Source organism: Lissotriton helveticus, chromosome 8 (assembly GCF_964261635.1).
Source record: "Lissotriton helveticus chromosome 8, aLisHel1.1, whole genome shotgun sequence".
Lineage (NCBI taxonomy): Eukaryota > Metazoa > Chordata > Amphibia > Caudata > Salamandridae > Lissotriton > Lissotriton helveticus.
The window spans coordinates 718,329,285-718,348,766 of NC_136069.1; the positions used below are offsets into that span (position 1 = coordinate 718,329,285).

General features: G+C 45.2%; 1 protein-coding gene across 1 annotated transcript in view; it reads left to right on the forward strand.

The window, feature by feature from the left end:
- The window catches only part of POGLUT2 (protein O-glucosyltransferase 2), a 310,611-nt gene that overhangs the window by 178,744 nt on the left and 112,385 nt on the right, over positions 1-19,482 (forward strand). The window contains exon 5 of the mRNA XM_078657503.1: positions 17,604-17,776. Coding sequence (XP_078513629.1) covers positions 17,604-17,776 — 173 coding nt within the window. The remainder of the gene's footprint in view (positions 1-17,603; positions 17,777-19,482) is intronic.

Genomic DNA, 19,482 nt, shown 5'->3' on the forward strand with positions numbered 1-19,482 from the left:
TCGTTTGGGGAGCCAGTTTTCATGTGGTTAATGAGGAGTGGAAGATCTACATCACTAACTGGTGGAATAGTAAGAAAAGTATTTTTAGTGAGTGCAGAGGATACACCTGGGGGGGAGGACCAGGTTTCTGTGCCTTGGGAAGCAATAATTTTATTGTAAATCAAATTAATTTTGTCCTCAAAGAACATGGAAATCTCATCGCACAGTGTCTGTGAGGCATCGTCAGGGCTCTCACTAGCTTCCTGGAGCATTAGGACATCGAAGTTAATAACCCAATCTATCCACTCCTTGATTTTCATTTTTGCAATCAGACCCGCGATGTTCCAACTCAGAATGGTCAGGTCATCAGATGGTATGGGAGTAATGGTGCCCTGGGGAGATGTTAAGTGTTTGGATGGTAGCACAAGCGCTCTTTGCCCATTAGGCACCATTACATTGGGGCAAATTGGCAATACTACCACAGGATCAATTACATTCAGCTGGTCACTGGCTGCTATATCATAGAGGATAGGTGGTGGTGGTCAGTCCAAGGTGCCCAGCTCAGATAGTACGCTGTATCTATTAAATAATGGATATGGTGGTGGAGCTTGGCTAAATGGTCTCTGAGGGGGCCTATAAAAGTAACCCAATGATAGAGGGGTTATAACAGTTGTTGGGCCAGGGTAGATGTTATTATTACTAAGTATGTGTTTGGCTGTACCAGGGTGCCGAAAATTGATTACAATGCAATCACCGTTAATGTTCTTAAATATATATATAAATTTCTTTATTCGGCTTTTCACATAGGAAAACCATAAAAGGAACATTAAAAAGTACAATTTACATATTTGCACAGAAATACAGATTACAAAAATAGGTTCCAAAGAAATTCATACGAAGACATTTTTGTAAATTTAAAAGGAAAATATCAAAACATTTCAGTTCGTCGAAACAAAATTCCCAGGTGCTTTTTACAGGTTTTTCCTATGCTTCATAATGCATTTTAGGTAATTAAGGACAATGTAACAAACAGATTCAGATTCCAGCATTTGGAGGCGAAGGAATGCAGGCCGACATTGTCTAAGGCCCCAACGCCTCAGTATTGGTAGTAGCCAGATTTTCCTGTGTGGGTGATAGAATTTGCAAAACATGATAATATGTATATTAGACTGGCTGGATTCCCCGTCACAGGGACATGAGGGAAGACTTGAGTCCCAGCTGTTATTCGCGGGCAAAGCAACCAGTCTAAAAAAAGTATCCAATCTGAATCTTGTCATCAACATTCTCTCGTGTGTTGTGACCTGAAGGGTTAGATATGGCTGAATTCCGTAAGTTGTCTGAACCAGGTTCGCATGGAGAACCGAAGGTTTTGACAACTCGGAGATCAATCTCAATGTCTCTAAATGACAGAGGGCTTGTTGCTTTAGAGCTCTCTTCGGGAGGTCAACTATGGACTCTGGTTGGAAATAATATTTCTCAAGGCCAAGGTCTTTAAAGAAATTTCTAATGTAGCAGAGCCACTTTACTTTTGAGGACTGGTCAAGAGCCATTGTATCAGCTACAATTGACTGTGTCAGTGCATTTCTGACAGAAGTCCAAATGCGCCGCCACAGCATCAATGGTTGAATCTTGAGCAAATCCTCTAGGTAAGGAATTCCTAGTTCCAAGTGAGAGGCATAGGTTGAAGTGCCTCTTGGGGTGGCTAAAAGAAATCTTAAAGTGTTTTCTGCTACCTGGAGGGCGCTGGTATCCGTGTCCCCCCCAAACTCCCGCTCCGTACAGGGCAATGGCCTGACACTTAGCGCTATAGATTTTCAATAGCTCCACTGGTGCCCTCCTCCCCAATCTCTGGGAGAAGCTCATCAGGGCCGCTATGGATCTTCTGAACAAATGACATCTTGTCTCTACTGCTGGCTTCCATGTCAGTCTATCGTCTATCATGATTCCAAGGTATGGGTACTGGGCAGTTACCTCGAGTTTTTGGTTGTCGAGATAGATGTCTTTTACTCCTTTTTTCCTAGTACCTGATATCATGACAAATGTTTTTTTGACGTTCACTTGTAGGTCCAGGCCGCCCATAAAAGTCGTATATCTATTCAAAGAGTTCTGGAGTTCGCGGGGTGTGCGCGCGAGAATAACAGCGTCATCCGCATAGAGCAGGGCGGGAATCAGGCGCTGTTTTACACGTGGGAGGTCCTGGGCCCCCCTCAACATCTCTGGCTCCAGGCCATTGGTGTACAATGAGAAAAGAAAGGGGGCCAGGACACACCCTTGCCTGACTCCACGCTCTACTCCAAAAGATGCCGTCAGCTCTCCGTTCAGGCCAAAGCGCACTCTTGCCGAGGCTCTAGAGTAAAGTTCCCTCAGAAAATCTAAGAGAGGGGGATCCACTCCCATTTGCCTTAAGACCGTCCACAGTTTTGAATGCGAAACGCAATCAAAAGCTGCGGACAGGTCTACGTAGACCATATAGACCATGTTCTTCTTTGCCTGTATATATTTACCCATAATCAGACTGAGGTTAAGGGCCTGCTCTACCGTTCCGAACCCCTCTCGAAAACCGAACTGGAGATCGGAGATAATGCCTCTCTCCTCACCCCATTGCTGAAGTCGCTCAAGAATTACTCTCCCGACGACCTTGCCAAGTGAGTCCCGCAATGAGATGGGGCGATAGCATTTCACATCCTGGCGATCCCCTTTTTTAAAGATGGGGACCACAATAGACTTAGTCCAGGAATTTAGCACTCCTACGTTTGCGGCGGCTGTGCACACTCTGGTCAGGATAGGGGCCAAGAGGTCCAAGTTGTGTTTAAATAGGTCCACTGGGACCCCGTCTGGGCCTGGGGCTTTCCCGGTCTTGCTTATTTCCAGGGCCACTAGTAAGTCGGGTATGTCAAAAAGCAGCAGAATTGGATATTGTACTTTTGGAAGTATGTTGGCAGACCCATCTAAGATTGAATTGTTTTTAAAAATATTAGAGAAGTGGGCCACCCATGTTTCTTCGTCTATGGCCACTTCAATCTTAGGACTATTATTATCAGTAAGATAGGGAGATCTAACAGTTCGCCAGAAAGCCTCGCTATTTTTTGAGACAGCACTCGTGTGCAGGTCTTCCCAAAGTTTCTGTTTCAGTTCTTGGGTTCTTAGCTTGCGTTCCCTAGTGTATTGGCGCCTAAGGAGTTGGATCTGCCCCGCGTCTCTGGGTTTGTTATGTAGGGCAAGTTTTAATTTGGAAAGAGCTATGGTGCAGCTGTGATTAAACCACCCTTTTTTAATAGGATTCTTGGGCATTGGTTTTACAGTGAGTAGTCCCTTGATTTTCTCTAAAATTTGTCTAAAATTATTTAGGACTTCTTCGTGGTTTACCGAAAGATCCAAACATTTAATTATATTGGGATAAGCCACGTCAACCAGTTTTTTTGTGATTTCGTTTGGATTAATTTTTCCCCATTTTATTGTGTAGCCATTCTGTCTTCCTAGCTCTAAGTTATTCTGGGCAAGAGTTTTTGCAATTGCTATATTTTGGGGCTTATACTCGGTTAGATAGAGATCCATCCTTAACGCAAAATGGTCACTCAGTGAGTTGACAATGACCTGGAAAGCTTTAGCTATATCTAGCAATCCAGGAGACAAGAAGATCTAATCGACTGTCGTTTGGTGACCTCTGCCCACATAGGTCGGATGAAGGGAGTTTTGATCCAGACTTGGACGATTAGCTATTACAAGATCCAAGTCAGAGAGCAGATTGTTCATGGCATTCCCCACCTTGGTGTGTACAAAGTGCACTAATGGGGCCTCCAATTCGTCCACTATCCCGCAGCAGTGTGATTTCGCCTGTGGGCATGGATGGAGGTTGAAATCTCCTCCCCATAAAAGATGAGTTGCCCCATGTCCATCCTTCAACTGATGGAGTTGAGTTAATCTCTCCTGAACGTTGCGCAGAAGAATCAGAAATTGATCTTCCTCTAAGTTGTTATAAGAGTTGACCAAAAGAATGGACTCCTTATTCGCAAAGAAAAGGGAGAGAATTTGACAATTTGGGTCGGAGTAGACAATGGACACTTTTAGATGGTTCAAGGTATTTGCGATGTATGTTATTAACCCTCCTTTAGGCCTACCTATTGGGCTACGCACAGCTGTGATAAAATAAGTTTTATAGCCCAAGAGGTGAAGCTCTGTAATGGACCATGTCTCTTGGAGACAAATTATTTTGCATGGTTCCAAAAAATTCATGGCCGTCCCGTCCTCAATCTTTGGGCGTAAACCCGCCACATTCCAAAAGATGATGGGTATGGGCAATGTATCAGCTTTTGATGCTACGGCTTCAATAGTTACCGGGGGAGTTCTTATTTTAGGGGTCGTTCTTATTTTAGGGGTCAACTGGGGTGAATTAGAGTTAATAGTTTCAGTTTCTATTGGTGGTCAATCGACCATTTTGAGTCCGCTAAATCTATTACTCAACGGGATGTTATACCAAGGGTCCCAGCGGGGCAGTTCTCTGTGGCCCGACCTCTGCATATGTGGACCCCATTCTTCCCAACCTCCTCCCTGGTAACGTGATCCCACTGGGTGCCAAGAATTATCATACTCACGATAACGGGGGCCCCCATATTGTCTAGTGTTAGAAAAATCGACCTGACGGTGGGTGCGGCCCAGAAAGAGTCATGATCATGAAGAAAGCCATTGGGTTGTCTTAAGGGGTTACACGTGGGTCTTCAGAAGTAATTACGATGCAGTCCCCTGGAATCGTTTTTCTACCTTTACCCACCCATGGTGTCCTACGTACTGTCAAGATCCTTCCATGCCAAGTTGGAGGCATGGGGCGGTTAGTATGTAGCCAGTGTTGTGCCTTATTTTTCAGGGACCACATAGGTTCCGCATTGTGGTCCGCTAGCTCAGGGACACCAGTCATTACCACTACGTAAGGTGATGCGTCCGGTGGCAAATCAACAGGGAATCTAGCCTCCCCGGGTCCTCTAGGAACATTTCTATTATCTATTGGAGCCGGAGGATTAGGGGCCAAAGTTTGAATCACCGGAGTTTTAGATGTTGCTTTATTTGTTGCCACTGTCTTCAATGCAGGTGTTGTTGTTGGCAGGGCATTTCCATGTGGCAGGGTAGTGGCTACATTGATAGTTGGATTCAATGTACTCTTAGTGTTAGTTGATATGGGTGTTACAGCCCGGGATACATTCTTTTGAGTGATTGCGGGTTTCGAAAGGGTGTTTACAGGCTTCAGGGAAGGTTGCTTGTTATGATTATTTCCTCCCATTTTTTGGGCCCATACCAGTTGATTATGGTGTGGGAGGTTAACAAGCTTGGATACCTGAGTCTCCAGCTGCGCTAACTTTTGTTCTACTGGTTGCAGAAATAGTTTAAGAAGGTCAGCGATCTTGTTTAACAGCTGTGAGATATTGCTATCTATTGATCCCTTGCTAGTAGATAGAAGAGTAGGCGATTCCAAATTGATGGGGGTAGGAATTTCATGAACAACATGATGGATCAACGCAGAAACTACTGACTGTTCTGCTCTAGGGGGTGGGTTCTGTGGGATACTAGAAGTGTGATCCGTCACCTCAGGGGTAGGGTTTTTCAGATCATTCTTTCTTTTACTTATTGCACCCTCCCTCCTCCCCCTTGCTTGGATTCTTTCCTGTGATGTCGTTTGTGGGAGGCTTTGGGGTAATAGCTCAGGTGTTCTTTTGAGTTCTGAGCTTATCTGTGAATCTGAAAGCTGGGAAGCCGACAAATCCACGTTATTAGGCAGACTACGTCTGCCCTCGCAAAGCACCCTTGGCCCTTCATTATTATTACCAGATGCGGGTGTTCTAGCATCTGCCAGATTACCCATGGAGGATCTTTTGGCAAATGCTAAGTCCAAGGAAACCCTTTCCTCCATCAGTGATATACTTTGGTCTATGAATGTATTAGCCTTTGTAATAAAATCTTCCATAGGACCTAGCAATTTACCCATGCTACCCGGGGCCTTAGTTTTATTTCCTCTAGTCAACACCATGTTATCTAAAAAGTGACAGAAAGGGTAATAAAATGAAAATAAAAGGGGGTGGCCCAGTCCAGCCTCTCCAGTCCTCGAACGGCCTCAAGCGGCCCGCCCTTTGCCCGGGCTTAGCCCCGGGCTGTGTCCCGCGCGCGTCCCGCGAGCGCGGGATTAGAAAGGTTAAAATATAGGAGCTAGGGGCGGGGAAGAGACACCAGGTGCGCTGGATGGGGATGCGCAAAGCACCCTGGGTCTCGCAGTCCCTGCCCCGGCAGCTACTACGAGGTCAGCCTCAGGGTCCTCGAAAGTCAGGCTCCAGGTGAGGGGAGGTCGTGGAGAGAAAACAGCAAGTGTCCAGGCACAGCTAAAATGCCAGCATCAATAATTTCCCCAGTTCTCAGCTGCGAGCGGCTCCCGCGGAGCGGGGGCCGCGAGCCGTTTATTGCCGCAGGGGAGCTAGGGGCGGGGAAGAGACACCAGGTGCGCTGGATGGTGATGCGCAAAGCACCCTGGGTCTCGCAGTCCCTGCCCGGCAGCTACGACGATGTCAGCCTCAGGGTCCTCGAAAGTCAGGCTCCAGGTGAGGGGAGGTCGCGGAGAGAAAACAGCAAGTGTCCAGGCACAGCTAAAATGCCAGCAGCAATAATTTCCCCAGTTCTCAGCTGCGAGCGGTTCTTAAATAGGGGACCGACCCAGCTTACTCGGCGTACTGACAGAATTTCGTTCGAGATGTCGTGACCTACCCCTTTATGTTTACACAGCCAGTCAATGCATTTGTTATTCAGCTGGACCCAGGATTCTCCTTGGCCCTCCTTAAGTGATGGTACGCCTGCTAAGATTAGGACATAAGGACATGCGTCTGGGGGTAGGTGAAGGGCAGGTCCCTGGAATTTGTGGGCCTAATAGCAGCAGCTTGTCCCTTATCAGGACCAGTGTTAGTTGGTACTCCTGGTTTAGTGATGGCTGGGGTAGGGCCACCCTTAGGTATGCCGCTAACCGTACTGATGGAGCAGGAGGACTCGACTGCCACTACCGGGATGTACTGTGGTTTCGTGGCAGTTTGGGTTTTCCCAACGGTGTCGCTCCTAGGTGCAGCATTAGATGTTGGTATACTACTGCTAATAATATTGGGCCCACCACCCATAATGACCTTACTAGCTGACTCCAGATCTTTCAATAGGCGATCTCCCCTCATTAGATCAAGACTAATCACCCCTTTCCTTTTTGCGTCTTCCTTTTTTACAAGGTTTTCCAATCTATCCAGTCTTTTAAAAATAGTATTAAACTGTTTGATCATTTGACTTTCCATTTGTTTAAAAATTGTATCAACAATAGTCTCAATAAAATTCCCGTTAGTCTTTGGTTGGATAATACTTTCAACTAACGACTCAGTCTGTGTGCAGGCAGAGATATGTCCTTCTTTTAAGGAAATTTTTGGGGATACAACAGGAACCACGTCATCATGTTGCGTAGACTCATTGGTGTCAGTGCCACCCCCTGGTAGTTGATTGTTCCCTTTAGTCCACATACTCTGTGGGGTCGACTGGCTCTTATTGCGCGGGGGTTGCTTCCTCTTGTTTACTGTTAATTTGGAGGCGTCTCTTTTTCTTTTCTCACCTCCAGACTTGTTGCTCGGGGTCAAGGGGACAATAACAGTTTGTACAACAGGGTCAGGCAAAGAGTCAATAATAATGGTAGAGCTACTACCCCCCGGCAACGGTACCAACGGGTTGACAGGTGGGGTAGGTTTCATAACTGTAACCACAGGTGAAAGCGGCAGAGCATTAGTGGAATTTGCTTGTGATGGCTCTGGGTGTATATTTGCGAGGCCCATTGACATTCTCCTCTCGGTATAGGCAATTTCATTTGTTACCATATTAAAAGGGTTTTCCAACATGCTTTCAAAAGAAGGCGGGAGAACTGAAGATCCCTCAGGTGCCTTTGCCACAGTGCTAATATTTCGTTTCACCATTATAAATTTTAGTGTTTCGTGCTCACCTTTTGTAATAACTTAGAGGGGTGGCCCGCCCGACCACTGTTGACCTCTGAGGGCCTAAGAAGGCCCGCCCTTTGCCCGGGCTTCGCCAGGCGTCCCGCGAGGTGGGGCTGACGCAGTTTTTATGCGCCTCCTGGCGCGGTTTCCTCTAGCGCGGGCCGCATGGGGTGATGGGATATGAAGTCCCCTGGCGCTCTCCGCTCGGCGGCACCACTCAGCTGTTGTAGTTACCGAGTGGGGCGGCGGGAGGCGGGCAGGCAACTCCGCAGCGGTTTGAAGGCTTAATGTTGCACACAGGACTGCGCAACAACGAGGTAGGTCCCAGAGTCAGTCGGACAAAACAATTTCGGCACAGTTATTGCTCAAATCTTTATAAACATTCTGCTTCTAATTGTGAAGTGATAGTAAAAACGGTCTTTAAAAACGATCTTGTTTAAAGTTTCAAATCGTGATTCTCGGCGCATGCAGCAGTATCTGGGCTGCCTACCTGCCTAACTTCTGAGCACTTTTTTTGCATTTAATCTTTAAAAATTCATATCTCAACTTCAACTTATTGGAGTTTTGTTGTTTTGGTCTTGTTTTACTCAGATAAAAATTATGTATTTTTCTAAACTAGTGTGGCGTCTTTTTGTGGTGTTTTCACTGTGTTACTGTAATATAAGTGTTGCACAAATGCTTTACACATTGCTTTTTAAGTTAAGCTTAACTGTTCTGTGCCAAGCTACCAGAGAGTGAGCACTGGTTAATTTAGGGTGTGTATAAGATTGTACCCTGACTAGGATTGTAGCTCCTGCATGAATAGAGTGTGTACTCTGCCAACCAGAAACATCAATTTCTAACAAGTTTTAGTAAATATTAAGGAAAAGTAACTTTTAGAAAGTTATCTTTTCCCTACCTGATCTCCTGTGGGCTAATTTTCATTAGCTCTCTAACAGATGCACACCCGCTGCGTGGTCTTAATGAGGTGTGAAAACTACTTCCAGAGCAGTAACAATGGCCTGAGTGTAGGGAGGTGTTTTTCTTCCCCAAGCAGGAAGACCAGGTAAGGTGACTCAGGAGCTTCATTAACTTGTAAAAGGGCCTGCACTTTCACAAGTGAATGTAAGCTGAGGCTTAGAGTAGGCACTCTTTGTCCCTCCAGTAAATCTGGCACCAAACCCAGTGAGAGAGGAACTACCCAAGAACTGGGATTGATTGGCCACAGAGATGGGGACTGCTCTTTTCCTTGGCCACATGTTTGGGTGGGCAGACAGGCTCTGCATAAGGGAGGAAGGGTTTCTTAAGCTTGAATTTTAGGAGTAATGATTCCTGTGGAATTGTTTGTATGAGAGCAAAGAGAGATTGCTGCTAAGTGGGTAGGGTTGCTCCTGGGATCATTTACCCCAGTGGTTGTGGATCAGCCAGGAGTCACTCCCACGCTGTAGATGGTGCCACCCATAAATGTGGCACCCCAAGGGGCACCCTCCTCAAAACATGTTCTGGACCTGCAGAAAAGGACGCTGCTTTCTGTGACCTGAGAGGAGCACCGAAGGACAGGACCCACTCATTCTGTACACAGGACAAAGAAGCGGACTCCAAGTGACAGTGGGCTGACCTCCTTTGTGGCTACAGGGACACAACAGGCTGAAAAAACACTTTTCCTGAAGCGACCAGTACCAACTGGACCTGGACTGCACCTTGCTGGTGACCTCTGCTGGAGTAAGTCCCCACCCCTAAATGCTGTCCCTGAGATCATGGGATGTTTAAACTTGGCCCAGAGGAGCTGCTCCAGAAAGCCTGAATAGTTGGGACTCAGAAATATTTTGGATTTCCAAGATCTCTGGAGGCATCAGGGGGACCTTGAGTAGAGGCATCCAATTTCAGTGCAACTTCCTCAGCTGCAATTTCAGGCTGGCCCCGCTCGAGGATTTTGAACTCCGTAAAAAAGAAACAAAGGAAAATCTTTGATCAGGACAAACCCGCTCTGTGTATCTGACCTGTGCTCCTTTGCGCTTGGCCTGAATTCGCCCCTAGGTCCAGTTCTGCCACTTCCATAAATTGTCATTGGATCTTAGTGTTTTTTAACGCTATTTTTACTTAAACCTTAAAAAAGTCATATCTGCAGTTTCCCTTATTGGATTTTTGTTGTATGGCGTTGTTTTGGTCATTACATTGCATTGCGGCGAGGGCGATTGTTGGCCTACCAAGATTCTGTTCAGTGACAGGTGTCCTTCGCTCCCTACCCTGGCTCCCGGTTAGGAAGCGTATTCTTTTCAAAATCTTGTGCCTTGCTTTTAAAATCTTGAGAGGTACAGGCCCGGAAATCCTGTCGAACTGTCTGTCATTCTATGTCCCTGCCCGTTGCCTCCGTTCTCAAGGTCTGGCCCTTGCGGTGGTTCCCAGATTCAGGCTCAGCCGCATGGGAGGCCGCTCGTTTAGGGTAATGGCTGCGTCAGCATGGAACTCCCTGCCTGTTGAAATCCGCTTGCTGGAGGACCTTCTGACCTTCCGGAAGGCGATAAAAACCTTCCTGTTTTAGCTGTTTCTTAGTCCCTGTTTTTGTTTTAGCTGTTTATTAGCCTCTTTTCTGCTTCCCGTTGTGTTACGCGCTACCTTGTCTCTGCGCCAGGACGCTCCTTGGCTGGAGTATCTGTGCGCACAATAAATAGACGTAACATAACATAACATGTTCTCTATTTTTCTGATTTGCTTTTGGATTTTTATTGCTTGTTGTTTTGACGTTTTTTCTGTTTTTGTACTGCATAATACTTTACACATTGCCCTGAGTTAAACCTTTACTCTCTGAGCAGTAGCTACCAGGAGATTGAGATCAGGTAAGCTTAGTTACTTAAGGGTTAACTCTGGGTTAACTCTGATAAGTTAGGGGCCGATTTATGATGTCGGTCGGAGCTGCCTCCGATCCATATCATTGCTGAAATGGGACCGACCTCCAGTCAGCGGTCTCGACTGCAGAATTACGATGCAACCGCACATGGTGCAGTCACATGCTCACATTTCCCTATGGGAGGTTGTGTTCATCCCTGCACAGCGTAGCAGGCACTTCAGTGTGCCTGCCACATGGTGCAGGGATCAACAGGGGGGCACTATAGGTGCCCCCTTAGCCCCAACCGGAGGCCGCAAAGAGAAGGGGTCCCTGCTAGGGGCCCTCAAACTCGCTTTCTGATGGGCTTTCCATGTCGGGACGTCTGGCATTGAAAAACCTGTGGAAAACCGAGCATCATAATCCCAACGGTGGAAACAACGTCCATGGGTTTATGGGCCCATCTCTGATGGGACGACAGGCTCACTGAGCCTGTCGGAATCCAGCCAGAATGACTGGCCGGTTTCAATTCCGACCCCCTAAATTGTTATTAGGTGGTCGGAATTGAAACCGACGACATCGGTTGGAAAGCCTCCGACCCCAGGTCGGAGGCTTTCCGACCTAGATCGTAATAGGCCTCTTAGTGTTATTCCTTGAGGTGGGTGACTGTCCGCCCGCTCCAAATACTATTCCACTTTCTCACACATCGATAATAAACCTAATTCATTTTCAAAACTTTTGAAGTTGATGGCTTTTTGCCTGTGCAGGGTTTTGCAAAGTTGCAATTCTGCTGTTTGGAACACTTTACTGACTGCCCGCTAGCCTGGCATTTACACCCATACTACTTTCCCATTAAAATGACCCTGCACCCCCACCTCGTTGTAGATCTTGAGTGTGCACTGCATGATCCCACCCCTTGGTGATCTTCTCGAACTCTAGAGCATGGCATGATGGGTGTGCTGGCAGTAGCCACCTGACAATGAGTCAAGCGCAAGCCTTGTCCTGAGGGTGGTGCAGTTAAGAAGTAGATGAGAAGGTTGATGTGCGTGATGTGAAAAGGGGACAGCCACTCGTAATCAAATTTGTGATTGAGAGGAAAAAGAGAAAACAACTTTTGATATTCTAATGGTTGCGTTCACCGACCCAAAAAAATATCTAATACTCAGGATTGCATTTTGCAATTTAGAAGCGACTAGCCATACATTTTAGTTTACTTGCAAAGCAATACTGGTATTGTTGTTTTCATAAGGGTTGATTTTCACATATCTTTTGTTCAGTTTAATGAGGCAGCTGGTGTTGTTTAACAATGTATGAATTACCTGAATTTTAAATCCAGACTTAAGTTAATGTGTTATATGATCTCATTGCTTGGCAGTGAAATACTGCTAAATGCTTATATCCTCCAGTAGATGGCACTGCACACACACCAAAACTGAAGATCAAATAAAACATACTGAAGCAACGCCGGGTTTATTGTTAGTCTATAGATCAGGAATCTACAGTAACTTCATTTTGACTGACATTTCTGATTTCTTCGTCCTTGTAGCTGAATATATTTTTTAATGGGTACATTGTAACTGCCAAGACAGGTGTTAACATTTTGTGCACATTATTAATGTTATGTTATGTGTGTTTGTAAAGTGCACTATTATTACCCACGAGGGTATCCTGGCGCTGAGCACGTATGTGTGCCTAGCCCTTCCTATAATAGGCTGGTTAATTGAAAACCCATTTCTTCAGCTTCTTGTGGAATTCAAGAACAGAGGAGGAGGCTCTGATGTAGAGTGGGAGGTTGTTCCATGCTTTAGGAGCAATGTAAGAGAACTCTCATCCTCTTTATCTGGTTCTGTGTATGTTTGGGATGTGTGCGGGTGAGAGTTCAGCGGAGCTGAGGTATCAAAGTGGTTGGTTGAAGGACATGCAACTGTTCAGGTAGGTTGGGTCCTGATTTGTGTAGTGCCTTGAATGTGTTTGTGAGGAGTTTGACTTGAGCACTTTTGTGTATCAGGAGTCAGTGTAGTAGTTCCCTGAGGTTTGGTGTGATGTGAGTTCTGTTCGGGAGTTTGAGGATGAGCACGACTGCTGAGTTCTGGATGGTTTGTAGACTTCTAAGGCGTTGCTTGGGGATCCCAGCAAAGAGAATGTTCCCATAGAAATAGAGTGTTTTGATAGAGAAGCCTCAGGAAAAAAGTCTATATTGCTCGAAAACTTGAAACCAATCGTGAGAAATTACAAGAAATCAGTTGACCAATAAAGTCGTTTTCCTCCTACATCAACTGCTGTTGTGGCGTATTAACTTCCACACCAACCTTTCTATAACCCCTGAAACAATGCAAGGCACTATGTTTACCACCTGTTTGAAAATGTTATTGTGTGTGAATCTCCCATCATAGGATCTAGAGATTACTTTAATAAATTGATGGGAAGCACATGACATACTCGGGCAGGGGAAGTGTATTTGTCCTTTAGAGAGAAATTGAATTGCAGCAAAATACATACAATTAAAGGTCTGAAAACAGAAAGCCGGGATTGTCGAACTTTCTTTGGATACAGGCCTGTGCCCTCACACCTGGAGTAGACCTAAGTGTTGTGTATTAGTCTCGAGCACTGCTTGAGACATTTCCAGTGTTCTATTTGATGTCATAGGAATGTTAAGAATGTGGGGACAGTGTATTTATTTATTTATTTTTCATATTTTTAGATCGCGCTGTTACCCGGAGGTGTCCTGGCGCTGTCTGACTAAGACTACGTGCGAGAAATCAGAGAGAATTAGTTTGTAAAAAGCCAGGTCTTTAAAGCTCTTCTGAATGATAAAAGGTCAGGCATCTGTCTGAGGTTGGGCGGCAGAGCGTTCCATGCTTTCGCCGCTCCCAAGGAGAAGCTCCTGCCCCCCAACGAGCTTTCCTGGCTCTGGGGACTACCACCAGCCTTTGCTCGGCAGACCTGAGGGATCTTACCGGTTTGTACCAGTGGAGAAGCAAAGTCATGCACTGAGGGCCAAGGCCATTAAGTGCCTTGAAGACCACGCACAATGATTTGAAAATTATTCTTTTCCGAACTGGAAGCCAGTGTAGCTTCACCAGGTCCCGTGCAGCCGAGTCGCGTTTGGATGATCCTGTGATCAAGCGGGCAGCTGCGTTTTGCAAAATTTGGAGTTTATTAAGAATTCCCTGTTGCGCATTTAAGAGCAGGCTGTTGCAATAGTCCATGCGGGATATCACTAGACTAGTAACCACTGTCTTTTTGTGCTCTTCCGAAAGAACCGGCAGAACTTTCCGGATAGTTTTAAGCATATAATGGATGGTTGAAGAGAGGGCATTTATTTGAGGCCTGAAGGATAAGGAGTCATCCATCAGGACGCCCAGATTTTTAACTTTCGTGACCGGCGATGGAGGAATCCCCATTTCCTCTGGCCACCAACGTGGGGACCAGAAGTTGTCTCTGGAACCAAATAGCAAAACTTCAGTTTTTGCTGAATTCAGTTTAAGGCAGTTTCCTGCCATCCAATTGCTAACTTCACGCATGCAGCCTCTGAACCTATCTGCTGTGTTGTTCGTTTCTCCCGGTAGCAGTGACACCACTATCTGTGTGTCATCTGCGTATGATGTTAGGTGGAAGCCAAAAGATCTGATCACTGGCGCCAGGGTAGAAACATACACATTAAAAAGAGTAGGACTCAGGGAAGACCCCTGAGCAACTCCGCAGGGGAGCACAAAAGGGTCGGACTCAATGGCGCCTAGAGCTACTTTCTGAGTCCTTCCGGAAAGGAAGGCATGCAAGATTTTAAGGGCCTTTCCTTGTATCCCACAGGCCCTCAAACGGTCCACCAATAATTTATGGTGGACCGTGTCGAAGGCCGCAGACCGGTCCAGCAGGATCAGAGCAGCTCTGCCTCCTGCATCCATTACTGTTCTTATGTTCTCTACAGATTCAGTCAGTGCGGATTCGGTGCTATGTCCCACCCTGAATCTGTGCTGTGAAGGGTCCAGACATTGACCAGCCCCCAGGAAGGCACTCAGGTGTGTGTTTAGGATACCCTCCATAATTTTCGCTGGAAGGGGTAGTCTAGCAATAGGTCGGAAGTTATTCAAATCGGTCATGTCTAGGTTAGGTTTTTTGAGTAGAGGGAGTATGGAGGCTTGTTTCCATCGTGATGGAAATTCCCCTTTGTCCAGCATAGCGTTGAACAGTGGGGTGAGACCTGCGGCCATAGCCGCGGGGGCTAATTTAGCCACCGTGGCTGGGCTGGGGTCTGACGGGGAGCCCGATTTTATCCTTAGTAATCTGTTCCCGACCTCCTCCTCATTGGTCGTGGCAAAATTGAGTAGCGTCATTTTGATACTGTTTATTTCAGTGTTGGTTTCAGGGGACCCAGTTTTAACTTGCTTGTCTAGCGGGAGAAATATCTTTCTTACCTTGTTCTGGAAGAACTTGGCCAGGTCTTGGCAAAGTTCATGACTTGGGGGAATCTCCGCTGGCTTGGGGGCTACCAGGGATGATACTGCCTGGAAAAGTTCATTGGGGGAGTTGCTGGCTTCCTTAATGCGTTTAGAAAAGTAGTCGTGTTTCGCTTTTTGGATCGTCTGTTTGTACCCTCTCAGCTCAGCATTAAGTAGTTTTCTATCCTCCTCTCTATAGTTTTTCCGCCATGATCTTTCAAGTTTTTTGCAGCGTATTTTATGGTCCCTGATCTGCTCCGAGAACCAGGGGGCTGAGGGACTTAAACGTGTGGAATGATATGTTTTAGGAGGGGCTACGTGAAGACAGGCTGCCTCGAGCCAGTTCGTGTAGTTTGTGGCAGCTTCTTCCACCTCTACTGGGGGAGGCACCATCGAGGATCTCAGCAGATTCTCCAGTACCTTTCCTTCTTCGCTCTTCCACTTTCTGATTACTCTGGGTGGGTTTTTGACCTTGTCTGATCTGGCAGGGGGGGACTAGCCTAATTTCAAAGTGGATAGCCGCATGGTTCGACCAGGAGACCTGGTGAATGCCAGTCATCTCTAGGTAGGCATGGTTAGAAAAAATACCATCTAGTGTATGTCCTGCCCTGTGGGTCGAACCGCTGACCCGTTGATTTAGTTCTAACCCGTGCAGCAAATCAATCAGCTCTAAAGTATCTGGGTCTGACTCCTTCTCCAGATGAAAATTAAAGTCACCTAGCAGAGTGAAAGTGTTGACGCCTACTGCTTTTTCTAACAGGTTGGTGAGTCCTGAGAGAAAAGGGGCTTTAGGTCCAGGGGGCCTGTGCATGAGACAGCCTTTGAGGGTTTGGTGGTTGGAAAGCGTGAGATTAAAATCAAGTGCTTCGAATAGATCTGTGGTGCCACACTGAAAGGACCCTCTAACTGATTTGTGATAGATTATGGCAAGCCCTCCACCTCTCTTCTTTACTCTGTTTAGGACAAAGCACTCATAATCCGGAGGGGTGGCTGTGACAATATCTGGGCCAGAGGCCGCATCTGTCCATGATTCCTTAATGAAGGCTATCTTCACCTCGGATTCCTGTATTAGTTTCGCCAGCTCAGTGCTGTGTTTCACCAGCGATCTGGCATTAAGTAGCATACATTTTACCATGATTGGTGTTTTCTTTTCCAGGGATTTAAATGGGGTCGTGATATGGGTACTGGTATGCCATAGAGGTTTGGGGAGAGCCTGCTTACAATTAAAACAAAAGTGGGGAGTGGTCTGTAGCTCTTCCCGCAATTCCAATGTAATACAGTTAGCGGATTTGTCGTAGCCCCGTAGGGCCAACAGAGTTTCGCGATTATAGGAATGGACCGGCATGGTTTCCAAGTGTTGTGGACCGGGGGTTATGGCGCTAAGCCATAGAAGGAGAGCTGCCTGTTGATGGTTGTCTACTTCTCCTTGCTGTCTGAAGAGGGTTTAAGTAAAGAATAAATCTAAGAAGAATACTTCTGGTGTACGGTTATTCTTTGCAACACTAAGCTCCAGAACATCCCACTGTGTAAAACAGAGGAAGCTCAGCAGCATCAGACAACCTTGCAATAAATATTGACCATCACCTTCCCTTGGCTGGTGCATTAGCCACTGGATGTTATTGCACGACGAACACCCCCGGTTGCAAATAAATATTATCCAAAACCACTATGTATTAATTGTTCCCCCCCCCCCCTTTGTAAGCTTCGTATGGCAGGACTGTTATTTTGTTTACCTTCACAACGTGTTGTATGTCCATAGGTAAAATCCTTGATAAGTCTAAGCCTCTACGTCATTCGGGCCATGTTCACCCAAGAGGCAACCTCACTTTGTCTGAAGGTGCCGTTGAAGTCCCACAAATACCCTTTTAAAAAAGAAAAAGAATTGTAGGCTTCCCGTTTAGTTCCTTAAAGTATATTTTTCCATGAGCCGTATTGCAAGTACTCCATTTATCTTGAATTATTTTTTGTATCGCCTTTTTTTCTTACATTTTGTGACGTTCGCTAATAAACATGTCCTTTAAGTTACAACTTTCTTTAGATCTTTCAGTTCTTTATTTTTTTAACTGAATGCTTTTATTAAAAAAATTTAAGTAAAAATCCGGCACATCACTCTATGGCTGTTACCTTAGCTTTTGTGTCTGAGGTGTCAAAGCTGAGCCAGTGCTACTCTTTTTGGAATCCCTGATGAATTGTTTTGTTGCACTTCCTACTCATGGCTCCTCTGCCTCTCCTTTTCCCTCTTCTCCTCTCCTCTCTACTCTCTTCTCCTCTCTACCCTCTTCTCCTCTCCCCTCTTCTCCTCTCCCCTCTACCCTCCCTCCCCTCTGTTTGTGAACAATAACCATGTGGCACTCTAACTAAACTGCACAACACCTATGTCTCTTTCTCTAGGTGAAAATGCCAGATGTAGAGTTTTTTGTCAATTTGGGTGATTGGCCTTTGGAAAAAAAGAAGTCCTCTCAAAACCTTCATCCCATCTTCTCGTGGTGTGGATCCGCAGACTCAAAGGATATTGTGATGCCAACCTATGACTTAACAGACTCTGTTTTAGAAACCATGGGCCGGTAATAATATTCAAACTTTTCAGAAATTGTATGCATTGTTTATGCCTCCCCTTAAGGACTGCTGATTTTGCCTGCAAGAATAATCCCATTGTTTAGCCTTGCTGTGAGAGTCTTACCTATGTTTGAACTATTGTAGAGGATCCAGCCGGTTACCCATCCTTCTTTGCTTTGAATTTCTAGCTTCAATGATTAGATATATCAGCAAAGCTTTAGGTTGTACTCTTAACAAGTCAAATACACACTGGCTTTGCTTGTTTTAAGCTAGAACAATTACCAAAACATCTTTACACAAAAACAAAATGCAGCTCAATTGGGAGTTCAGGAGTATTCCTTGCATGCCTAGGTGGACAATTACTATCGACCCCTAATACTCATCATTCATTATTTAACAAATATCTCTCGTACTGAAAGGAATGTATTTTGCAGCAAATGTATGAATTAAATGTGCTCAGTCTCACATTAAACATATAGTCTTATGGAAAACAACCTATGGATATCAACGATGATCTCTTCCCATTAATCTACCCCACATTTGCAAATGTGCCTGCATACTCCTATCTGATCACAATTCCTGAAATGCAATAGACTGGACAGTCCTCATATTTATGAAAGGCATCCCTATATTTGAAGATGGCTGGCTCCTTCTTCCCCTGTGCTCCCACCACTACAGTGCCAGAATGAAAAATATTTTTTAAAAAATCATTTTTATTTTAGGATGTATAAACTACAGGTACATTTTTTGTTATTACAAACAAACAATTTGTATGAATATTTCGGTCTAATATGTGACCATAAATATTAAATATTAAACAAATTGGATTAAATCAATAATAGAAGAAAACATTTGGCAGTGGATCCAGTTATATGATGGAAGTTGTATATCGCATCTTCTTACCCCATTGTACTTGATATTTTCTAACTTCTTATTGTAGAGATGATACCAATAGTCTCATAAGCTGGTTTTCAACATTTTAGACAATTCCCAAATAGTGATTAGGAGAGAGCGGGCAATCAGCACAGAGAACAATAATTCTGAGGGAAAATCAGTCCTCTACATTTAAGATTATCCTGAAATGTAGTCTTGACACTTAGTAAGAGAGGGTTTCAAATGTCCCAGCAAACCTAAATATCAAGTGTCAATTTCACATAGTTATGTGCATTCCCACAATGTATGTTTCTAGTCTCCAAGTAGATTGTAAGTGCATTTGAAATCTGTGGGGAGATATCATCAGTTTAGCTAACATGAAGAATACCATGTGTCTATTAAAAAATATCATGCCATGGAAATATGTGGTCCCCAATGTAGTGCACACTTATTTTTTATGGGGGGTCTAGTATTTCTACTTCATTTTGAGGGAGTGTGGGCGAACCAAATGAATGCTTCAAGGAGACCATCATCTGGAGGTTTACTAGCATGACAAAAAAAGATGTAATACAGTAAAATGTGTACTCTGATTTCCAGTTTGGGACAATTTTCAGGGTATGCACTATGTATGTGAAATGTGTTTGTCTGAATGTGTATGGTCCCTGTGGCTTTTGTGCAAACAGTTGCTTTCAGGATGTGATGCTCTCTTACGGCCTACAGTATATTGTCTCTTTCCTATTGGTTCTCCTTTGTCGGTAGAGTGTTTGCCAGTAGCATCAATGTTGCAGTGCTTTCTTTTTTTGATACCTTATTGCGGATGTCATAAAGAGGTAATTCAGAC